Source organism: Pseudochaenichthys georgianus, chromosome 5 (assembly GCF_902827115.2).
Source record: "Pseudochaenichthys georgianus chromosome 5, fPseGeo1.2, whole genome shotgun sequence".
Lineage (NCBI taxonomy): Eukaryota > Metazoa > Chordata > Actinopteri > Perciformes > Channichthyidae > Pseudochaenichthys > Pseudochaenichthys georgianus.
In genome coordinates, this window is record NC_047507.1 from 25,888,041 (window position 1) to 25,907,819 (window position 19,779).

At 39.7% G+C, this 19,779-nt stretch overlaps 1 protein-coding gene across 2 annotated transcripts; it reads left to right on the forward strand.

Annotated features, from left to right (window-relative positions):
• Positions 1 to 2,141: 2,141 nt before the first annotated feature.
• On the forward strand, positions 2,142 to 18,908 carry znfx1 (zinc finger, NFX1-type containing 1). 2 transcript variants are annotated; one of them, XM_034083169.2, is made up of 19 exons: positions 2,142 to 2,285; positions 3,514 to 3,579; positions 3,679 to 4,604; positions 5,409 to 5,631; positions 6,175 to 6,521; positions 6,658 to 6,837; positions 7,151 to 7,257; positions 8,109 to 8,347; positions 8,460 to 8,591; positions 8,780 to 8,928; positions 9,178 to 9,321; positions 9,416 to 9,536; positions 10,387 to 10,619; positions 11,489 to 11,628; positions 12,128 to 12,260; positions 12,975 to 13,142; positions 15,188 to 15,298; positions 15,492 to 15,587; positions 15,853 to 18,908. In XM_034083169.2, the coding sequence occupies exons 2-19, from the start codon at positions 3,534 to 3,536 to the stop codon at positions 18,304 to 18,306; spliced, it is 5,949 nt and encodes a 1,982-aa protein (XP_033939060.1). In that variant the 5' UTR covers positions 2,142 to 2,285; positions 3,514 to 3,533; the 3' UTR covers positions 18,307 to 18,908. The 2 variants fall into 2 exon arrangements, with proteins under 2 accessions (XP_033939060.1, XP_033939059.1); XM_034083168.2 differs by having other exon boundaries at positions 2,144 to 2,285; positions 10,384 to 10,619.
• The last annotated feature ends 871 nt before the right edge of the window (positions 18,909 to 19,779 follow it).

The window sequence follows — 19,779 nt, forward strand, 5'->3', positions numbered from 1 at the left end:
AGGAGATGCTACCTCAAAAATAAAGTTAAGGAGGTTTATTTTTAAATTGTACACACAATATCCCGCAAAAAAGACACTTCAACGATTTGGACTTGATATTGAATATTCCTGTACATTTTGTAATCTACAAGAAGAGACTATTGGCCATTTATTTTATGAATGTTTGTATTGTAGAATATTGTGGTATGATAATGTTTTATTAGGAAAATGACGGGAGAAAAGGTTCAACTGCAGGACAAACACCTTGTACTTCAGGGATGATGGTATGGATGCAGATTTTGTCTTTTTTGTGCAGTTAATTGTAGGGACATTTCATATCCATAAAAATAAATGGGCTGACTCCAAACCATATTTTGAAAATGTGCATCAAGAATGAAAACAATATATTAGCACTAATAAAAACATTGGGAACAAGAAGGCAATCAAAACTAATTTGATATTTAAAAAATATTTAATCAGAAGTATCAACATGTATTTGTCTTTCCTTTTTTTCTTTTTTCTTTATTTACTGTATAATGTCTTGTTACTTTGTATGTCTGCCCCTGGACTGTGTCTGTTGTATGTCAAATGTATGATGTTTGAACAGATGAATACAATACAACAATACAAAAGGAGGAGATGCTACCTTCCAGACTGTATAATAATAATAACAACAATAATAGCAATAATAATAACAATTTACAAAATTAAATGATTACACATCAACAATTATATTAAAAACTATAACTACAATTATAACGAATGATTCTAATTAGGACATCATTTGATTTGTTGATAGACACATAAGAACGTTTTATAGTTGATTGATTTATCTTTCAATGACTGATTGGTTTACCTTAATTGAGTATTGTATTTGTCTCCTACCTAATTGGACCTACTGGACTTCATTCCAGTGGCATAAATTGCACTGTTTTCTGACCTGAGGTTGTACCAAGGAACTGTCCTTGTGAACCAACACTTTGACCATAGCCTTCGACGTGTGCTCAACAGGTGATGTCGGTTTCAGGTTGGTTTTGAGAAACACTCAAATAAATAAAGCTCACTAATAGTTGGTTGATATAGCAGATTAGTCCTGTAGATATGTGGTTAATTTTAGCACCAATGTTTCTTTATTGTTCCAGTGTCAATTTAAAGCCAGACATGTGATTCTGATGTTGAATTTGATTTAGCCGCCATTAATGCTATGTTCAAGTGCTCCTCGAATATGTGTTTCTTATTTTTAGCTCTGCTGTAAACAAAATATGGGTTTTAAAGGTGGGGTAGGTACGTTTCAGAAACCGGCTCGAGATACACTTTTTGTTATATTCCATGGAATGCTCTTAACATCCCGATAGCAATGAATATCTTAAGTGCTTTGACAAAAAATCCATAAAAAAATGTCATCTGTAGAAGCCGTAATACTGTAAAAAGTAGGCCTACCTGCCTGTCAGCCTTCCATCGGGGCACAAACTTATCTCGTGCCCTCATTGGTCATGTGCGCGTTCGTGTGTGTTGGAGGAGGGGCTCTGTAAGGAAGTGGCAGATTTTCTCCGGTTGTGTATTTTCAAATTCTAGCGATCTCGAGCCGGTTTCTCAAATGTACCTACCCCACCTTTAATGCCACAGAAAGCGAAATCAAAGCAATAATTCCTGAAAGGAGTGGTTGGATGGGATTTGGGTCCTAGTATTATGAAGTGTTTTGTTCTTGTACTTTTTACATAAGGCTAACACCCGTAATTGTGTATTTTGTTTAAGAGTATTGGGCTATGTATTCATAATATAATTGAACATAGGCTATCCCTACATTTGGTGTTAAGCATCACATCATATTTGTTCAGTAACGCTGCTATAAGTCAAGTTTCAGTGGTGCATACTGCAAGGTAACCTACAGTATGCTCTCACAATACTCTACCGACCGCCAAAATGACAGAAACAGTCAGGCCCTGAACTACACTCGATAACACGTTTAATTAACGACGAAATGTTTCTGGGAAATATCCTGCCCCACGTGGCACTGTCAACTGATGTTGAGAAACAAAAGATAGCGGACAGTATTGTATGTTGCCGTGTTAACATAGTGTGTGCACTGTGCAGAGTTAAGTTTCATGATGCAAATGAAGCTCTAGGTGCGTAGTTCTGATGAAACGAAAGCAAAAGTGTGACAACGCATATAAATAGAGCAGTGAGCGGAAGGCACAGCTGATAGACGACGACTGACTGAGAAGGCTAGGTGCAGTGATGCTAGCAAATGGACCTGCTTCCTTTGTAAAGCTCAGTGGCATTGTGGCAAGTGGATTTCAGTCTAGGTAAGTCTTTTCTCTCTGCAAGGGGTGAAAGGAAGCAAAAATGATCAGAAATGTCTCATTCCGTAGCATATATAAAATGTAAAGGAAGGTAGGCCTATAACAAATTGAAGGCGTTGCCCATTTGCTATCTTGTTGTAACTTGTAAAGGCATTTCCTCACCATGTACTTTTGTAAAATCTCACTTTTGTATGTACATTTAGTGTCAACGAATTGTATGTAGGCTATGTATGTATGTATGAATGAATGTGTGTGTGTTTGTATGTATATGTGTGTATGTTTAAAAAGTGGATATGATTAATAACATGTGTAGTATGTTTTTTGGAAAGTATTGTATTTTAATATTATTTAGTTGTTGCCAGTGTCATGTTTTTTTTCTGTAGAAAGAGTAGCTGGTGTTGTGCATGAGCTAATGGGGATCTTAATGAAATCCTAAAACTGAATTCGATATCAGAACAATGACAGGATACAGGTTATGTTTTACAAGCTCTCATCCGATTCCTGGTAAATAGAAACTTACACACCTTTGTGCAGGTCCTTACTGTATCCAGCAGAGGGCACTCTCTTTCTTTGAGTTAGGTCAATGCAATAGCAAGCAAATTCCCCTCAAAATTATTATGATAAAGTATTCTTTTCAAATAAACATGTTGCAATCCCATGACCTTGTAAATCATAATGATACTAATTGTGAACAGTAATAGAACACAGTGCTTAAGGTGAAGTCTAAGCATTTGTAAGGAGTGAATCATCATTCAGTGCTATTTTATACATCTACATTGGAGCTGTTTTTATTGGACTATGATACACAAAGTTCACAATTACACAAAGTGCAATGCTGATGTCATTGTACTTTATTAGGGAATTTCTGTTTTACATGTATTTTGACTTCACCATATGTTGGATGCAAGCATTTTTATCCTTTTTTATCAAGCTACATTTATTGAACACTTTTAGTTACTGATTTGGATCATAAATACAAAATATAATCCATAAATTCATAAATTATAAACTAATTGCGAATAATAAAGTGTTATTGTTATAGCTTAAGCTAATACTTATCGTATGTACTTTAATTTAAGCAAAACAAATGTAACTGAGTATGTTACCAGACCTGAATACTTAGTTCAAAATGATTTTACATAAATTACACATCCTTTATTAAAATGTGTGATCATCCTAAAATGTGTCTCTAATTTCTTACGACTTGTAAATTGTTGCCCACATATTTCAGCTACTATCGTATGCAAGGCCATGGAAGGACCGACCTTAATAACAGAGACAACAGGACTAAACAATGGTAAATATACAGTAGCATAGGCAATCAGGTAAAACCCATTCAGCAATCTAGGTGTTCATCTTTAAGGTCTCATTATATGAGTGACTTTTCTTCCCCCAGATGCTGATACTGGCCCAAACGAAAGTGCACATGGAGTCAGAAATAGAACAAGACGTGGAAGATCGCTAAACCATGGTAGTGGTCAACCTGTAAGGGAGGACACGGATGATGATGATGAAGGAGGCGGAGGAGGTGTAGGGATGCGCTGGAGAGGAAGAGCAGCAGACTCAGGCAGAGGAAGAGGAGATGCAGGCAGAGGAAGAGGAGACGCAGGCAGAGGAAGAGGAGACGCAGGCAGAGGAAGAGGAGACGCAGGCAGAGGAAGAGGAGACGCAGGCAGAGGAAGAGGAGCAACACATGCATCGAGATGGGAGAACAAATATTTGGGTGCAAGACCAAAAGTAGGAGGGAGGGGGAGAGGAGGAGACAAAGGAGAAGGGCCAGAGGTAGTGAGTGGGGTAATAAGAAATGGAGAGCTAGATGCCGCTGAAAGAGAAGGACCTTCAGGGTGGGAGTCAGAAGTTGGTGTAAGGAGAGAAGGCCATAGTGTGGATGGTAGAAGGGGTGAGAGAAGAGATGGTGCGAGAGGCCGACAAGAACATAATGGAGGGAGATCGAAATCCACAGGTAGAGTTGGGGCACACCATGGTCATGGACTGGGCTATAAAACACTGGAAGAGCTCTCCGAAAAAGATCCCTCTGTAGTAGCGATCACCCTGTCTTCTAAACCTGCCCTGCGAGAACTCCTGGGTGATACAGCAATGAGAAATGACCTTGTTGGACTCCTCTGCCTTGTGCTGAGTAAAGCCTTCGAATCCCGAGCGGAGAGAGGCACTCTGCAGCACCTGGCTGGCATCATCAAAGAGTCCGATTTCTTCTCCACCGTCCTGCCACGCTATCTGGTGGGCATGAGCTCAGAGTGCAACCCCACCCGCAGGGCACAATACCCACGGGACCTGAAAAACATCCTGGCTATTCTGTCAGAGGTAAATAGAGGAAGGAATGAATGAAAGAACAAATAAGTTATTAATTTCAGCTGAAAGATTAATAATACATGAAAAATGCCCAGTGAGTGTAAGTCTGCACTTAAATAATCATTGGTTGGCTCAAGCTCAGTGCATTTACTCAAGGATTGTACTTAGGTTCTTGTATGCCATTTTAATATATTCCACTAAAATACAAAGAGAATTATGTTCTTTGACCTCCCCAGGTTTACCTTCGAACTTTACATTCTAGTTACTTTAATTTAAGGGTTTTGCATTAAAAAACACAATTTATTTGTTGAAATTCAACTAGCCATCAATTTATACAAAAACAGCTCAAATTGATGAATCAACAAGCTGATTGACAGAAAGTTCATTGGTCCTTTTTTAAATGTATTTTGAATAACTTTAATTTTTAAATCTATTATTTTTAATATACTTTTACATGTAATATTACAATTAGCTGATAATATGTACTGTAATTTGGGTAACATTTTTAATGCTGGACTTTTATTCGTTGGGGTGTATTTTTACAGTATGCTATGCCTAATTTTACTTTTATAAAGAATCTGAATACTTCTTTAACCACTGAAAATACTGAGGTAGACATAGAAGAGCTGCCTCAGATGAAGGATACAAACAGAACTCCGACCATTGTTTAAACTTTTTTTAAACATTTGTCTGATTGTTAACACCTTATTATTTTAGCCTGATTGTGTTTTTTTCTGTTAACAATTTCTACATTTTTGGTTGAGCTCCCTGTAGTTGAATAAACTAACTATGCTCAATATGTTCCCATTACTGTAGGTCATCAACACCTTTCCTGCTAGCTCGGTAAACTCTGTGACTTTGCTACTGACGCTTATCCCAGCATCCGTCTGCAGCCTGAGGACAACAGGAGTAGATATCCAGCCTGAAATTGAGGAGAGAGTGAAAAGTATGCAGGGCCTCATCAAGCACTTACAAGAGAAATCGAGGGAGGGGACCCTGCGCTCAGACAGGGACCATTACGCCCTCCTACCCATTGCAGGTGAGAACCCTGTAATGGCCTCTTGTAGATATATTTACTGAATTGCTGTTATTTAGATGCACAATGTGAAATGTTCTCCCACGAGGGGTTTCTCAATCAAAACTATAACAATCAATGAAGATGGTGATATTGTGAAGTAGCAGGGGATCATTGCAGTTGTTGCCTTCACCACCATTGCCTTCATAGCAGTCGGCCTCTCCTCGTTAAGATTCCTTTAGTGTTTGTTTTTATCGGTATCCAAATTATCCACAGAGGTCTCATCTTCTCCAAAACATAACAACCGTGTGAATAAAACCAATAAAAAAACTCAATAAAGGTTTCTTACCATTTGAAGATTTCACTTTTCACATAAGTCAGTGTTTCTCCATCGCTGTTTTTTGGGTCTGCCAGCTGAGTTAACGTTTGTTCAGCTTTTTGTCTAACATATATAACGTATATCAAAATGTAGATACACAGCTCTCAAGCCAACACTGCAGAACATATTTTGGGATGTTCTGAAAGTTGCCAGACAGTTGAACTGAACTTAAACTATTTCTAACCCAGGTGAAGAAGACCAGCAAGACTTCAGGACCATATCCATCTACCCAACTCCTGAGGAGTTCCATCAGGAAGAAAGGCCTTTTCTCAGACCCAACCTCACCTCTCAGCGCTACGCAAACACTCACCTCTACCTCGACACACATTTCCGCCTGCTGAGAGAGGACTTTGTGAGGCCACTCCGTGAGGGCGTCCAGCACTTGATTCGGAGCAAAATGGAGAAGGGTGATAAACCACTGAAGACAAAACGCTTTGATGACATCAGAATATATTTTGACACAAAACTGGTGGTGCCCAAATGCACAAATAATGGCATTGCCTACATTGTCCAGTTTGACATTCAGCCACTTAAGGTTAGTTTCTGGAGGGATTCAGATATTTATAACATTAAGTATGATATTTGACTTATAAAATCAGATGCAATGTATTGTACTAATTGAATGCCAAATGGAAAGACATAACGCATGCATTTTCAAATCTATCCTACAGTTTGTGCGCTGGGAGAACTCAAAGAGGCTGATCTTTGGCTCCCTGGTCTGCCTGTCATGTGATGATTTTGAGAGCTTCTTGTTAGCCACTGTGTCAGATCGGGATCCCAAAGAACTGGCAAAGGGGCAGGTCCAGATTGCCTTTACTGCAGAGAGCAGGTTCAAGTTGGCGGAAATGGAGGTGAGTCGGTACATTGCATGCAACTGTTGTTGATAAGGGAGCAAAATGCATGCAGTTACAGATATGTGATGTTAGAGTCTTGTTCCAGCCACTTAATCTACACAAACTATTTCTAAAAATGTACAGTTTATAAGGTACGTTTACTATCTGAGAGGTGTTTCTGATATTAAGTCACTTCACTCATACATGGAATGGACAAAATGTAAAAAAACAAGACCCGAAAATGAACACCAAACCAAGACTGTTTCGTTCCTAACATGCACGATAGGGGCAGGGAGGACAATGTATCAATGTATGTCATTTTATTTCACAGAAAGACCAGTTGTTCCTGATGATTGAGACCACTGCCTACTTTGAGGCCTACCGATATGTTCTAGAGGGCCTACAGGAGCAGAATGAGGACAAGCTGCCCTTTCAGAGGTGTGTGTTTGGAGGAGTTCCACATATTACTGTCAAGGTCACAGTTTTTATACTATCCCACAGCACTTTCATAACAAGTTCAAATGGAGATTTTTCAAAGAGCAACGGGGGGAGAAACGGTACAAAGCAAGTTCTGCTATCACGCTTTTGATTGGCATGAGTTAATTATATCGCCACAGTATTCACAAACAGCTATCACGCATGGATGAGTTCAGAAGTTGGGTTATTATTATCTCCCAGTGCCCTTCATAGATACAAGTTGCTCACTTGAAAGATTAAAAACTCATTAAGCTCATTGCAGGTTTATTGCAGTGGACTTTACTGTGCATTCGTAGGACTCATATTTAAACATCTTTACATCCTTCTTTTACACAAATAGTACATAGTTGTCTTTCCAGTTTCCAAGAGTATTTCCATGTTTTTTCTTGTACTCCACGACATTTCAGAGGAAAATATTGTACAAATAAGTAATCTAAACTTTGTTAATACCTTTTAGTAGTCACCTTTTAAATTAAAATAAACGTATTAATAAAATGAAATGTGGATACAGATAAGACTTTATTTGGTGAAATTCACAAGTTAACAAGCAGTGAATATATATTAAAACTGCCACATACATTTTACTGCAGTAATGATTATGATTTATTAATATAACAAATTATTGTACACCATTCTGCATGTGTACCTTTTGTACTAAAAGTTTAGTTTTATTCGAGAACATATTTTTTCACTAGAGTAATTAAGTAAGAGTATTTCTCTGCACTGGACATACAATTTGTATTTGTGTAAAGAATCTGAGTACTTCCTCAACCTTTTTATAATCGATGTATTCCTTTCCATAATCCATCTAGGTACATCGTGGAGTGTAACAAAGATGTGTTCCCCCCAGCTTACCTGCAATTAGAGGATGTTTATGACCTGTCGGACGTTGCTCTGCCTCAACACAAGAAGAGTATAACGCCATTTGTCAGCCGGAATCCACAGGCCTGGCCTCAAATGACGAAGCTGGGGCTGGATGACTCTCAGATGAAAGCCTTCCAGCTGGCCCTCACAAAGGAGCTCACCATCATACAGGGACCTCCTGGCACTGGTGAGACACTGTTAAGCCATGTCAAAAGGATGACTTGGAAAACAAATAATAACATAACATAATTTCACACATTTGAAAAATGACAACATCTGTTCATCTTCCTTATTTTCAGGAAAAACCCATGTTGGACTCAAGATAGCTCGAGCTCTGTTGGCCAATAGGAAACTGTGGAGTGATCGATTGGACAGGGCTCCGATGCTGGTGGTGTGTTACACTAACCATGCCCTGGATCAGTTCCTCGAAGGTAGGCTGTGATGCCAATAATGTCAGATCCATTTGATGTTTTCTTAATGGTTTCGGGATTTAAAAGCTCTGCCTCTTATATCCCAAAGACATGTGCTAAGGTTTATCTGATTATTTGTGAGGCAAACTGTGTCCCCTCAAAGGCAATGTTAGACAAATAAGCTTTTTGTTTTTGCCTCTGTGTATTAGGCATTCATACATTTCTGCCAAGGGGGATAGTGAGAGTGGGAGGCCGCAGCAACAGTGAGATCCTGAAGCAATTCAATCTAAGGGAGCTGACCCGCTCACCTGACTTCAGACATTCGCTTCCGTCTCACCTGCGTTATGGATATAATGTGGTAAGTTCCTCATGCTGCCTGACCTACAGTGTGAACTTAGCTTTATGTTTCAAGAAGCTCCACACTTAACTTATCTCCTGCCTAAAGCAATGTGTTGAGCATACATCAAATTATACAATAGATTTAAATAATTCATAATATATTACATTTATCAAGTTTGTTTCACTCATTTAAAACTAACCGCTATACTCATCTCTTCATGTTGTTTATGATTTGGCCACTTTTACTTGATTGACAAATGTTCAACAGGTTTACAAGGAGCTGTGTCAGGAGGAGAGGGATATCCAGAGTGAGAGTATGAAGCTGGAGTGTTCCCTGAAAGGTGTCCTGCGTGAAGACTTCCTCCAGGAGTTCATTTCAGACATTCACTGGGACAGTCTGCGCCAGCAACCTGTGAGGAAATACAAATGTGTACATATCTGTGAGCAAGACAAACCGATGAAAAGAGTGCAAACTCATCAGTTCCTGTTTCTGAATTGATTTTTAGACACAGGATGGTTTCTTGATCTGGGGTGAGAAGAAGAAGTCCAGTCAGATGATGGAGTGGTTGGGGTTGGGTTCCACTGTCTTCCTGCAGAGGGAGACAGAGAATGCAAATGGAAATGAAGGTAAATCCTTTAATGGTCTTGGTGCTTCTCTGAAGGTGTAAGAGTATCGAATAATTGGCTTTTCTCACTTGCACTTCAAAATGTTAGTGTGAATGTATTGATTTAATAACGCAGGATTCCCTGCACAATAAGTTTGGCACTGTAGTCACTTACACTATAACCACAATTGTTGCGACACATTTGTGCTGAAATGGAAATATAACTTTAGTAAGACAGATCTTTTTTCATTTGAATTCCTTGCTGTGTTTCGAAGTCTTAACATAACTGTTTTGGGATACTGTCATTATATAAATATATGGCCATTTGTAAACATTTCAGAAGTCTCTAAATGTGCTGAAACAGTGAAGAGCTAAACAAATGTATACAATTCTAAACCCTAAATAGTATAGTATAAAATGTTAAGTACACCAAAGTTTTATGATAGAAATGTATTGTATGCGTCCCGACCACATAGAAACTGCTGGATGCTTACTTGCATATATTCGGACATAACATTTGCACAATTAGCCTAAGTAGCCTTAATTAGCATTATTAGCATTAAAGCCTATGTGGACAATAGTTTAAAAAAGGCTTTGCCGATTTGGACAACTTTGGAGTGGTTTTGAGGGTTATTGAGGATACTGAATCAATTTTCTGATGTTTTCAGGATAAAAAAAGGCAGTGTTTACCAGAAAGTGGCCACATTTGTGCGCTCGTTCCACACTATTGTTCTGTATTCTAGGAACTTTGCCTTTCTTGTCACTTATTACATGCAAGTTGCCAAAGAGAACTACAACTGTGCAAATGTATTGTACTGGTGAACTAAAGGATTTTGATAATGATTATTCCTGAAATGTGTTACATGTAGCAGCAGATAAAGAGATGGAGCTGGATGACGGAGACGATTTCCTTTATATACCAGAGGAAGCAGATCTGATCCAGGCGGACCGGATTGTTGAAGACAACATTGGTCCCAGAGGTGGAAGAGATGGCAAACGGAAAGACGACATGGCAGAGGCTTTAAGAGCATTAGAGGATCTGATGCTGGCTATGAACCTGGAGGAAACTGAAATACAGCATGAGCAGAGCCAGGCAGGATGGGAGGTAAAATTAAGATTTTTGACATTGTATTGAGTTTAACATATCAATCCCTATTCAATCAAAAACAGTGATTAACGTTATTGTTATTATACATAGCAATAGTAGGAAAGGAATACATGTATTCCATGATAAAAACACAAGTATATATTTATAGTCCCATATTGCATACCTACCAATTAAAACTCATACTACATAAAAAAAGAATAAGCCAGAAAAAAGTTTTTGGTGGTGGAGTTTGGATGAAGGGTTCAGGAGTCTGAGGAAAAAGCTACTCTGCAGTCTGTTGGTACGACAGCCGATACTTCAGTATTTCCTGCCAGACGGAAGCAAGGAGGACAGGCTGTGGCTGGCGTGGGTTTTGTCCTTTGATATTTGTTGGGCTCTTTGTAGGCACATCTTGCCAATTCCATGCCAGTTTGTAATTTTTCCATCAAGGATACTTTCTATTGCTCGTCTGTAAAAGTTAGAAAGTACTTGGCTGGGGAACTTTGCCTGCTTAAGTTTCTTAGAGATATGCAGCCATTTAAAGCTTTTTCACCAAGATTGAGACATGTGATGTCAGGTTATATGTGTTGCTGTTTCCCAGGAACTTTAAACTGTTCTCTTGCTCTACAACAGCTTCATTGATGTAGACAGAATAGTTTGTCTTTTCCTCCTTTTTCTTTTCATGAAGAGCTGTACTATTAACTATCTCAGCCAATTATTGTAGTATGAGCATCACAATTAATTGTAATGTTTATTTTGATTCAAAACAAACCAAGGGAAGTCAACATTCTAATAATAAAGATCAACAAAAATGTTACCAGATTAGCTTGCCTTTAAAACAGTTCTCAAACTCAGGGTCTGAAGTTTAAAGGTTCTGATCTGTACAGATGCAACGGGCCCAGAAGAAAAAGCTGAAGCACAAAATCATGAGAGAGCTGGGGAAGAGCTCGGCCATGACTGCGGAAGAGGAAAATGCTGTCTTTGATATTTGGACCCTTAGCCGGCCAGACAGATGGAGACTCTATCGGTAGGTCTGCTGCTGTTTCACTAACAAGGTGCCACTTTTTCAACTCTTACGTTCCATCTCCTCCCCTAGTACTTTTCTTACATTTCTGTCCTCCTTCCCACCTTCATTGTTCCTCCTTCTCTCCCTCACTTCTGTTAATACCCAAAGCAACCTCAGCCTGGTAGAAGTCCTGCAGTCTATTCCCAGTATGTATAATTAAGTCAACTGACTACAAGGAACGTGTCTCTAAGAGGTTTCTCTCACCTCAGAGAGCCAAGAAATAACCATGTAGCAGGAAGTAAGGACACTTTTTAAACATGTGTAAAGACTGTTTTAACTAACAATATGGCAAGTTGCTTCTAGGACACATATATGTCTAGCCATAATTGTTAAACTACAATTACACTATTATCAAGTACAAAAGCATCATAGTTTCTGACCCATTGAGAGTTTTATGGTTGTATAATTGAGTTGTTTGTGACATTGTTTAAATTATGATTACTTTTCCCTATGTCTGCAGGTTGTGGATGGCTCGCTACAGGGTAGAACTTTCCACCAGAGCACTTCGGTCCGAACAGGCCTATCAGAACGCAGTGGACAGATTGGCTGATATAAAACGTGAAGAGAACGTCCATCTCCTCAAGGGAGCCACGGTACAGTGGAGTTGCAGTATTGAACAGCATGCATATATATATTGTCCCACCTGTAGATCCTTGTTAAGGCAAAACCTCCACACAGTTTCACACTGTGCACTGCCAATTACTCTCTATAATGAAAATAACTGGGGATACAATTTACTGACAAGCAAACTAGCAGGGAAAAAATCTTTACATAGCAACTGTGATCACTGTGAAAGATGAAACTAAGTACAGAATGGCAGGCTTTAATGCGCCCAGCCAAGAGAAAGTTCGGCACAGAATCCCCATAAAACTGCAAGCTGCCACTTTTACATTTGACGCTGATTAAACAAACAGAATATAATATGTAAAACAGTCAGATTTTGTTACGAGCCAGGCAAGCTTTTCTTCTCATTTCCAGCTGGATCTAGCCCTACATAATTGCACAGACATGAGAGTCTGTAGAATCTCGTTTAACTCTCAGCAAGAAAGTGAATGAGAGGATTTTACATTTATCAAATGGACTGTGAAATACATCTATTGTGGACGGAGCTTTTGAAAAATACATCAGAAACATCAACATGTAAGGAAACATTTAGTCTATGACAAAGGCCCACCCAAAGAACACCAATAATTGTCCTGGCAGTAAAGTAAGCAATACTAGTTTACAAGGGCAGGCAGCATTGAAACCAGTTGCTGTAATATAATAAAAACAAAAAGATCTAAAGTTAGCCATGTAACTTCCATCAGGTCATTGGCATGACAACAACAGGAGCAGCCAAGTTCCGCACAGTTCTGCAGAAAGTGCGTCCCCGTCTGGTGATCGTAGAGGAGGCTGCAGAGGTGTTGGAGGCCCACACCATCACCACCCTGAGCGAAGCATGCCAACACCTCATCCTCATCGGTGACCACCAGCAGGTACGACCCCTCAACTCTTGGTGGTGTCATCTCCTTAGACTGCATAACAGTTTGTTTTTTAGTAAGCCATCGTCCTCTGACTGAAATAACCCCATTTGCGTGACTTGTTGAACATTTAAAGGACAATCTGTCATGAGGGATGTTGTGTATTTGTGTGGTTGTCAGTATGTTTGTGCATGTTGCCCTGAGGGAAATGGCAAAGAAACGCCCATTAAAAAAAGATTGAGAAGACAAGATTGATGATTTATATGCTGGACATCAGTAGACTATTATAACAACTTGTCAGGGCTTGCCAAGGACATACGGCCAGGCAGCCTGTCTCGCAATCTGCACGATGCGATCACAACTACTCACAGTTCCATCACACAACTCAATATTCTGTTCTGCTCTCTTCTTGCTGCATAACTTCTGTCGGCTCTTTTCCTAATATTTGCTTGTTGTGTTGTTTATTCATGAATTTATGCCTGCGTTTGAATATACAAGCAAACCTGTCTTCATTACAATTCCACTGAAAGTATATGAATGGAATTCTAAATACTAGAGATGAACTTGAAAATTGCTTTTGATGTCACTTTTTTTATATATATAACAGGTACATCAGATTATTATAAAAGTAATTTACCATTATGCCCAAGGCTCCTTTCACTGTCTTATACAAGTGGGTGCAAGTTAATGTGCAAAAATGAATAATAAGGTATATCAGATGTTTCACTTTAAACCACTGTGCTATCCAATTAGTGCAGGTGGTGGCGAACAACCAGATTAGATATTATATACTTTGATTTAATCAGGAGGTAACATTGAATACCTGAGAACTAGTCAATTATTTGATTTGGCCCTACATTTATTTTATCATTAATTATGGGTTTTTATTTGATTGTTCTCTTTGAAGCATTTTTAACAAAATATTATTATTATTATTATTAAAGAAAAACAAATTAAAACGTTGATATTCTGATGACACAACTTGATATTTAATAGCACAACTATTGCTAGCTTGTGTTATGGGTTTAAAGCCATTTGATTGTATTTTTATTTAATTTTTCGAAAACAAGTGTAAAGCTTTGTTTTTATGGAAGCCAAACTTGAATCTGCATGTAATGAAGGTAAATGGATCACACTTTCTGACTAAAATAGGCTTTGGCATTGTTACACTGTTCATTAATCACAGGTTTGGTGTTGAATCAAGCAGAACACAATGCTTCACATTTATGCCTCCCCCACACCCCTCCCACATACATGCACAATCACACTCTGTCCTCAAGCCAAGTTAGGTTTACACACAGACACACACAGACACACACACACACACACACACACAGACACACACAGACACACACACACAGACACACACACACACACACACACACAGACACACACACAGACACACACACAGACACACACACACACAGACACACACACACACACACACACACACACACACACACACACACACACACACACACACACACACAACTATACACACACAAATGCGCAAAAAACTTACTAACATACATTCTACATTCCTAACCAGAAACAATACAAAACCGAAAGCAGGCCATATTTATCGCTTCTAGCCTTACTTTTATATAGATGGTTGATTTCACCTGGGTCGAGGAACGTTGTATTAAGTATTCTCTAGGATTTACATAACTGCAAATTGGTCTTATCACATTAGGCATGTAGCCATGAAAGTCATCCCTCTATTCTTCACTTGCGTGTTTATGATCTAGAGCTCTTTAAATATGCTAATATAGGGCAGTAAACCTGCCAAATGAACTTAATCACCGCTGGATGGAAAAAGCCAAAAGCTGGAAAGGTTTAGAGTGATGACAAATCTTGCATTAAAAATGCTATATTGATAATAAAAGCGTATATCTAGCCGAACAAATCTCTCCGTTATGCAACAAGCGACCACAGTTTCTCAGCTTGCACAGAAAATAAAAAATGAGCCATTATTTTCAACTTTTCTATAAAAAATAAGTCATGTAAACTGAAGTATTTCAAGCATATGATTTTGATGATGATTATTTTTATTTCCTTAGCTGCGCCCCAGTGCCACAGTATACGAACTTGCAAGGAACCACAACCTGGAGATATCCATGTTTGAAAGGCTGGTGAAAATGGGACTTCCTTATGTCAGACTTGACTATCAGGTCTGTGTTTCTCTGTTTATTAATGTTTTATTACATTACAGGATCCATTCATTAATACAATATATACATGTTTAGACGAGTCAGTTAAAAACAAGATGCAAGCATTACACTGGAATTATTATGTTTGTACCTGGATGTATTCTTCCATATCTAAATGTGATTGCCTGTGTTTATGTTTTGGTTTGTTCTCCAGCACCGTATGAGGCCAGAAATTGCCCGTCTTCTGACCCCACATATCTACGAAGAGCTGGAAAACCATCCCTCTGTGTTTGACTACGAAAACATCAAGGTGCATATTTTTTTCTTCTTGAAACATAAAGCTATTTGTATTTGATCTCCTGCTGAGTCTCCATTCTGCTTGTTTGTCTTTGCATCTGTTTACCTGCTAGCAATGAGAAAAAAGTATCTGCCAGTCTCTTTGACTCATAAATATATTTTCTTTATAAGTCCTTGCACGATTAGGACAGAATATTTTCTGTATACAAGATTAAAAAAAAATATGATAAATAATACGATACATAAAGAGTACGTTTTTCATAAATTCTGTCTTACAGGGCCTGAGTACCAATCTGTTCTTTGTGGAGCACAACTACAAAGAACAGGAGATCCAAGATGGGAAAAGCCATCAGAACCAACATGAGGCTAATTTTGTAGTCGCTCTTTGCCGCTATCTTATTCTTCAGGACTACGAACCAGAAAAGATTACTATCCTCACAACTTACACCGGACAGCTGCACTGCCTGCGCAACCTCATGCCTGCAAAAGAGTTCACAGGGGTCAAAGTGCACGTCGTTGACAAGTACCAAGGAGAAGAGAATGACATTGTCTTGTTGTCTCTGGTTCGCAGCAACCTGCAGGGCAAGGTTGGCTTTTTGAACATTCCCAATCGCGTCTGTGTAGCCCTGTCTCGTGCCAAGAAAGGGCTCTACTGTATTGGCAACAGTGAAATGCTGGGAAAAGTCCAACTCTGGAGCAACATCTTCCACACATTGAGGCAGAGGGACCAGATTGGGAATGCCTTGACTCTGTACTGTCAGAATCATCAAGACCGACAGGTCAAAGCGTCTTGTGCTGATGATTTCAAACAAGCCCCTGAGGGAGGCTGCAAAAAGCCTTGCGAGTTCCGTTTGGTTTGTGGCCATGTTTGCACAAGGGTTTGCCATCCATACGACCCGGAGCACAAGAAGTACGAGTGTCATAAGAAGTGCCAGAAAACGATGTGTGATCTGGGACACAGGTGCCCACTTGACTGCTATAAAGGATGCCCAGAGAAATGTATAGTGAAGGTGGAGAAGATCATACCCCGGTGTCAACACACACAGATGGTTCCTTGCCACCAGGATCCGGAGACATTTGTATGCCAGGAGCCTTGCAATAAGCTGCTCGACTGTGAACATCCATGTGTTTCGGTCTGTGGAAACCCATGCACAAGTTATTGCAAACAGGAGGTCACCTTAACACTGAAGTGCGGCCACAGCCAGCAAGGTGAATGCTTTTACAATGACCGCACAGACGAGCCTGAATGTAGGACCCCTTGTGTGGAGCAGCTAAAATGCGGCCATGCCTGTAAGGGTAACTGTGGCAAGTGTTATCAGGGACGGTTCCATTACGCATGTTCTCAAAAGTGTGATCGGCTCCTGATTTGCTCTCACAAGTGCATGGAGCCTTGCACAAGTGATTGCCCCCCCTGTCTGAAACCATGTGAGAATTGCTGCGTGCACAGCAAGTGTATGAAGCCATGTGGACAGCCCTGTGCTCCGTGCATTGAGCCCTGTGCCTGGCAGTGCCCTCACCTAAGCTGCAGTAAGCTTTGCCATGAGCCATGCGACCGTCTGCCATGCAACCAACCATGTGCCAAGACCCTGGATTGCGGCCACCCTTGCATCGGTCTGTGTGGAGACAAATGTCCAAGCAAATGTCGCATCTGTCATCAAGATGTGGTCACAGAGATTTTCTTCGGCACTGAGGATGAGCCTGACGCTTACTTCATTCAGCTAGAAGACTGTAGACACATTGTTGAATACACAGCCATGGACCAGTACATGGAGATGGATGACAAACGGCAGGCAAATGAAGCTGAGCAGGAGGCCATAAAACTGAAGGAATGTCCCAGGTGTCGAACACCGATTCGCAAGAATCTACGCTATGGATCTCACATCAACCGCTGTCTCGCTGAAATAGAGATGGTCAAAGTAAAGATAAATGGATGTCAGGTGGACATTGAAGAGCACAAACAGGCCCTTCAAAATCAGTGGGAAGGCAACCTTCTTCAATATGAAATGCATGACCAAGTGGAATACATGGCTGTTCAATTCAAACTGGTACAACCTTATCTCACAGCAAAGGATCTGTGGGTGCTGGAAAACAAGATGGATTTCCAAATCAGAATTGCAAAGCTGAAGAAGATCCAAAAGGAAAATATGTCGGTATTGAACAGCGAGACATTAGGAGAGTATTTTGTGGAGTTTGTGCGCTGGCTCAATAACTGGCGCCAAAAATTCTCAGACCAGCAGGCCTTTGATTTGCAGAGAGAGCTACAGAGGCTCACCTGCCTGACTGAACTCAACGCCCGTTGCCACAAGGCAGACATAAGAAAACTAACTGACAAAATAAATTCCGAGATACAAACAATAAGAGTGGTTTTGGAAAGGATTGGTCCCTTCACTGAGCAAGATCAAGACAGAGTGAAAGAAGCCATGGAGGAGCTCGACAGCAAACTTCCTCCCTCAGGCTTGGGGATCAGTGAGGAAGAGAGAAAGATGATCGTCTCTGCTATGAAAATAGCGCCTGGACACTGGTACAAATGTCCTAATGGCCATGTCTATGTCATAACTGAGTGTGGAGGGGCTATGGAGACTCGACGCTGCCCGGATTGTGCAGCCACTATTGGTGGGGAAAATCACGCACTGGCACGTGGCAACCAAGTCGCCTCAGAGATGGATGGGGCACAGCACCCTGCTTGGTCTGAAGCAAACAACCTTCTCAACTTTGATCAACTTGACTTCTGAGAGCCATCTTAGAGAAGTCTGTACTTGCCTAAACAGTGCAGACGTTTTGATGGTTGAAAAAGGATATGATTTGACTGTCATGACCCCTTTATTCATGCTGGACTGCATGGGAGGGATTCCTTGAAACATGACTGTAAGCACCATGACCTTTTTGAATGACATTTACTTTGAAAACCTATAGTAGACTTGATTTGTTCTGATTTGTTCTACCAATTGTTCAAACTTCCATGATGTTGGTGTGAAACAAACGATTAACATAATGTTAATCGTTTGTTTCACACCAAGTTTGAACAATTCCTGTTTTAGACATAATGTGTTGTGATATTGTTTTAAAAAATTGCTTTGCTTTAGAACGTACATACAAAGGATCTGTAACAATTAAGAAAGCAATGCATTGTCGATAGTTTGAATCATTTATTTTAATAATGTTTTGTTTGAGTTAAACATGTACTAACTCCAAGATTCCTTATGTAAGTGACAGTTGTCCTGTTCCTTAACAATAGGTGGCAGTAAAAGACCGTAAAAGAACATGCAGATAAATGTTATCAATAGTTAACATGCTTGTTACATGTTCAAATGGAATACATGTGTTCTAAATCTGAGCCCTTGCTTGTCTTAATTTTGCACACATGCCGTGATGAGATGAAATACCAACAGGGAACACATTCAAATTGCAGGTTTCTGAAATATAATTGGGGAATAACTGTTTCTGTATCTAATTTGTTTTACCTTCATAGGTTGGGGGAATTAAGCCCTGCAGACATTATTAAATGTGAACTTGCTACAAGGTGTCAATATGTAGAAAAGCTTATGTAGACGCATGCACATAAACACAGCACGAAGAATCAACCAATATCTTTAAATCATTTTAAGACTTGCTGTTCTGTAGAAATAAAATGTCATTAAAAAAATAAATCCTCCTCACAATAGCAACAAACTTGAACTGTCCTCTATCTTTCTCTCTCTCACACACACATACAAACACATACAAAGACACAGTTGTACACTGTTAGCCCGGAGTTCATATCTAATTAAATAATGAATTACAAATTACTGACATTATTTAAGTTTCATTGCATTACTATCAAATGTAAGCTTATTCTACTTGCTGACTACCAAATGTAAGCATATCATACTTACATGTATTAGTTAAGCAATGTGTCAATAATTTTAAGTTAAGTAACTTCACATTATGAAGTTTTAGTCATGTTCGCAATGCATTATGGGAAAGAGAAGGATCTGGATGTGCCGCAGCCACGTTTCCAGCTCGCAATTTCTCAGTCGGACACAACCCCACTATGAACGCCGGACTTGCACCCTTTCACCGCGCTGTCTACGCTTCCAAAGGAAGGACGCTGCACGGAGGCCTTATCTACTGAATCTGGTGAGTGATTTAGCTAACAGGGCTTGGTTGAATTCTCGTACTTTTGGGTGTAACACAGCCACAGGAAGTATCAACTGGCGGGAACACGG

Bases quoted from the DNA above. Each gene is read 5' to 3' on its own strand.
- znfx1 (XM_034083168.2), top strand. From the start codon at position 3,534: ATGGAAGGACCGACCTTAATAACAGAGACAACAGGACTAAACAATG. The intron at 4,605-5,408 runs GTAAATAGAGGA...CCATTACTGTAG, and splicing joins TCCTGGCTATTCTGTCAGAG to GTCATCAACACCTTTCCTGC. The intron at 10,620-11,488 runs GTAAAATTAAGA...TGATCTGTACAG, and splicing joins AGAGCCAGGCAGGATGGGAG to ATGCAACGGGCCCAGAAGAA.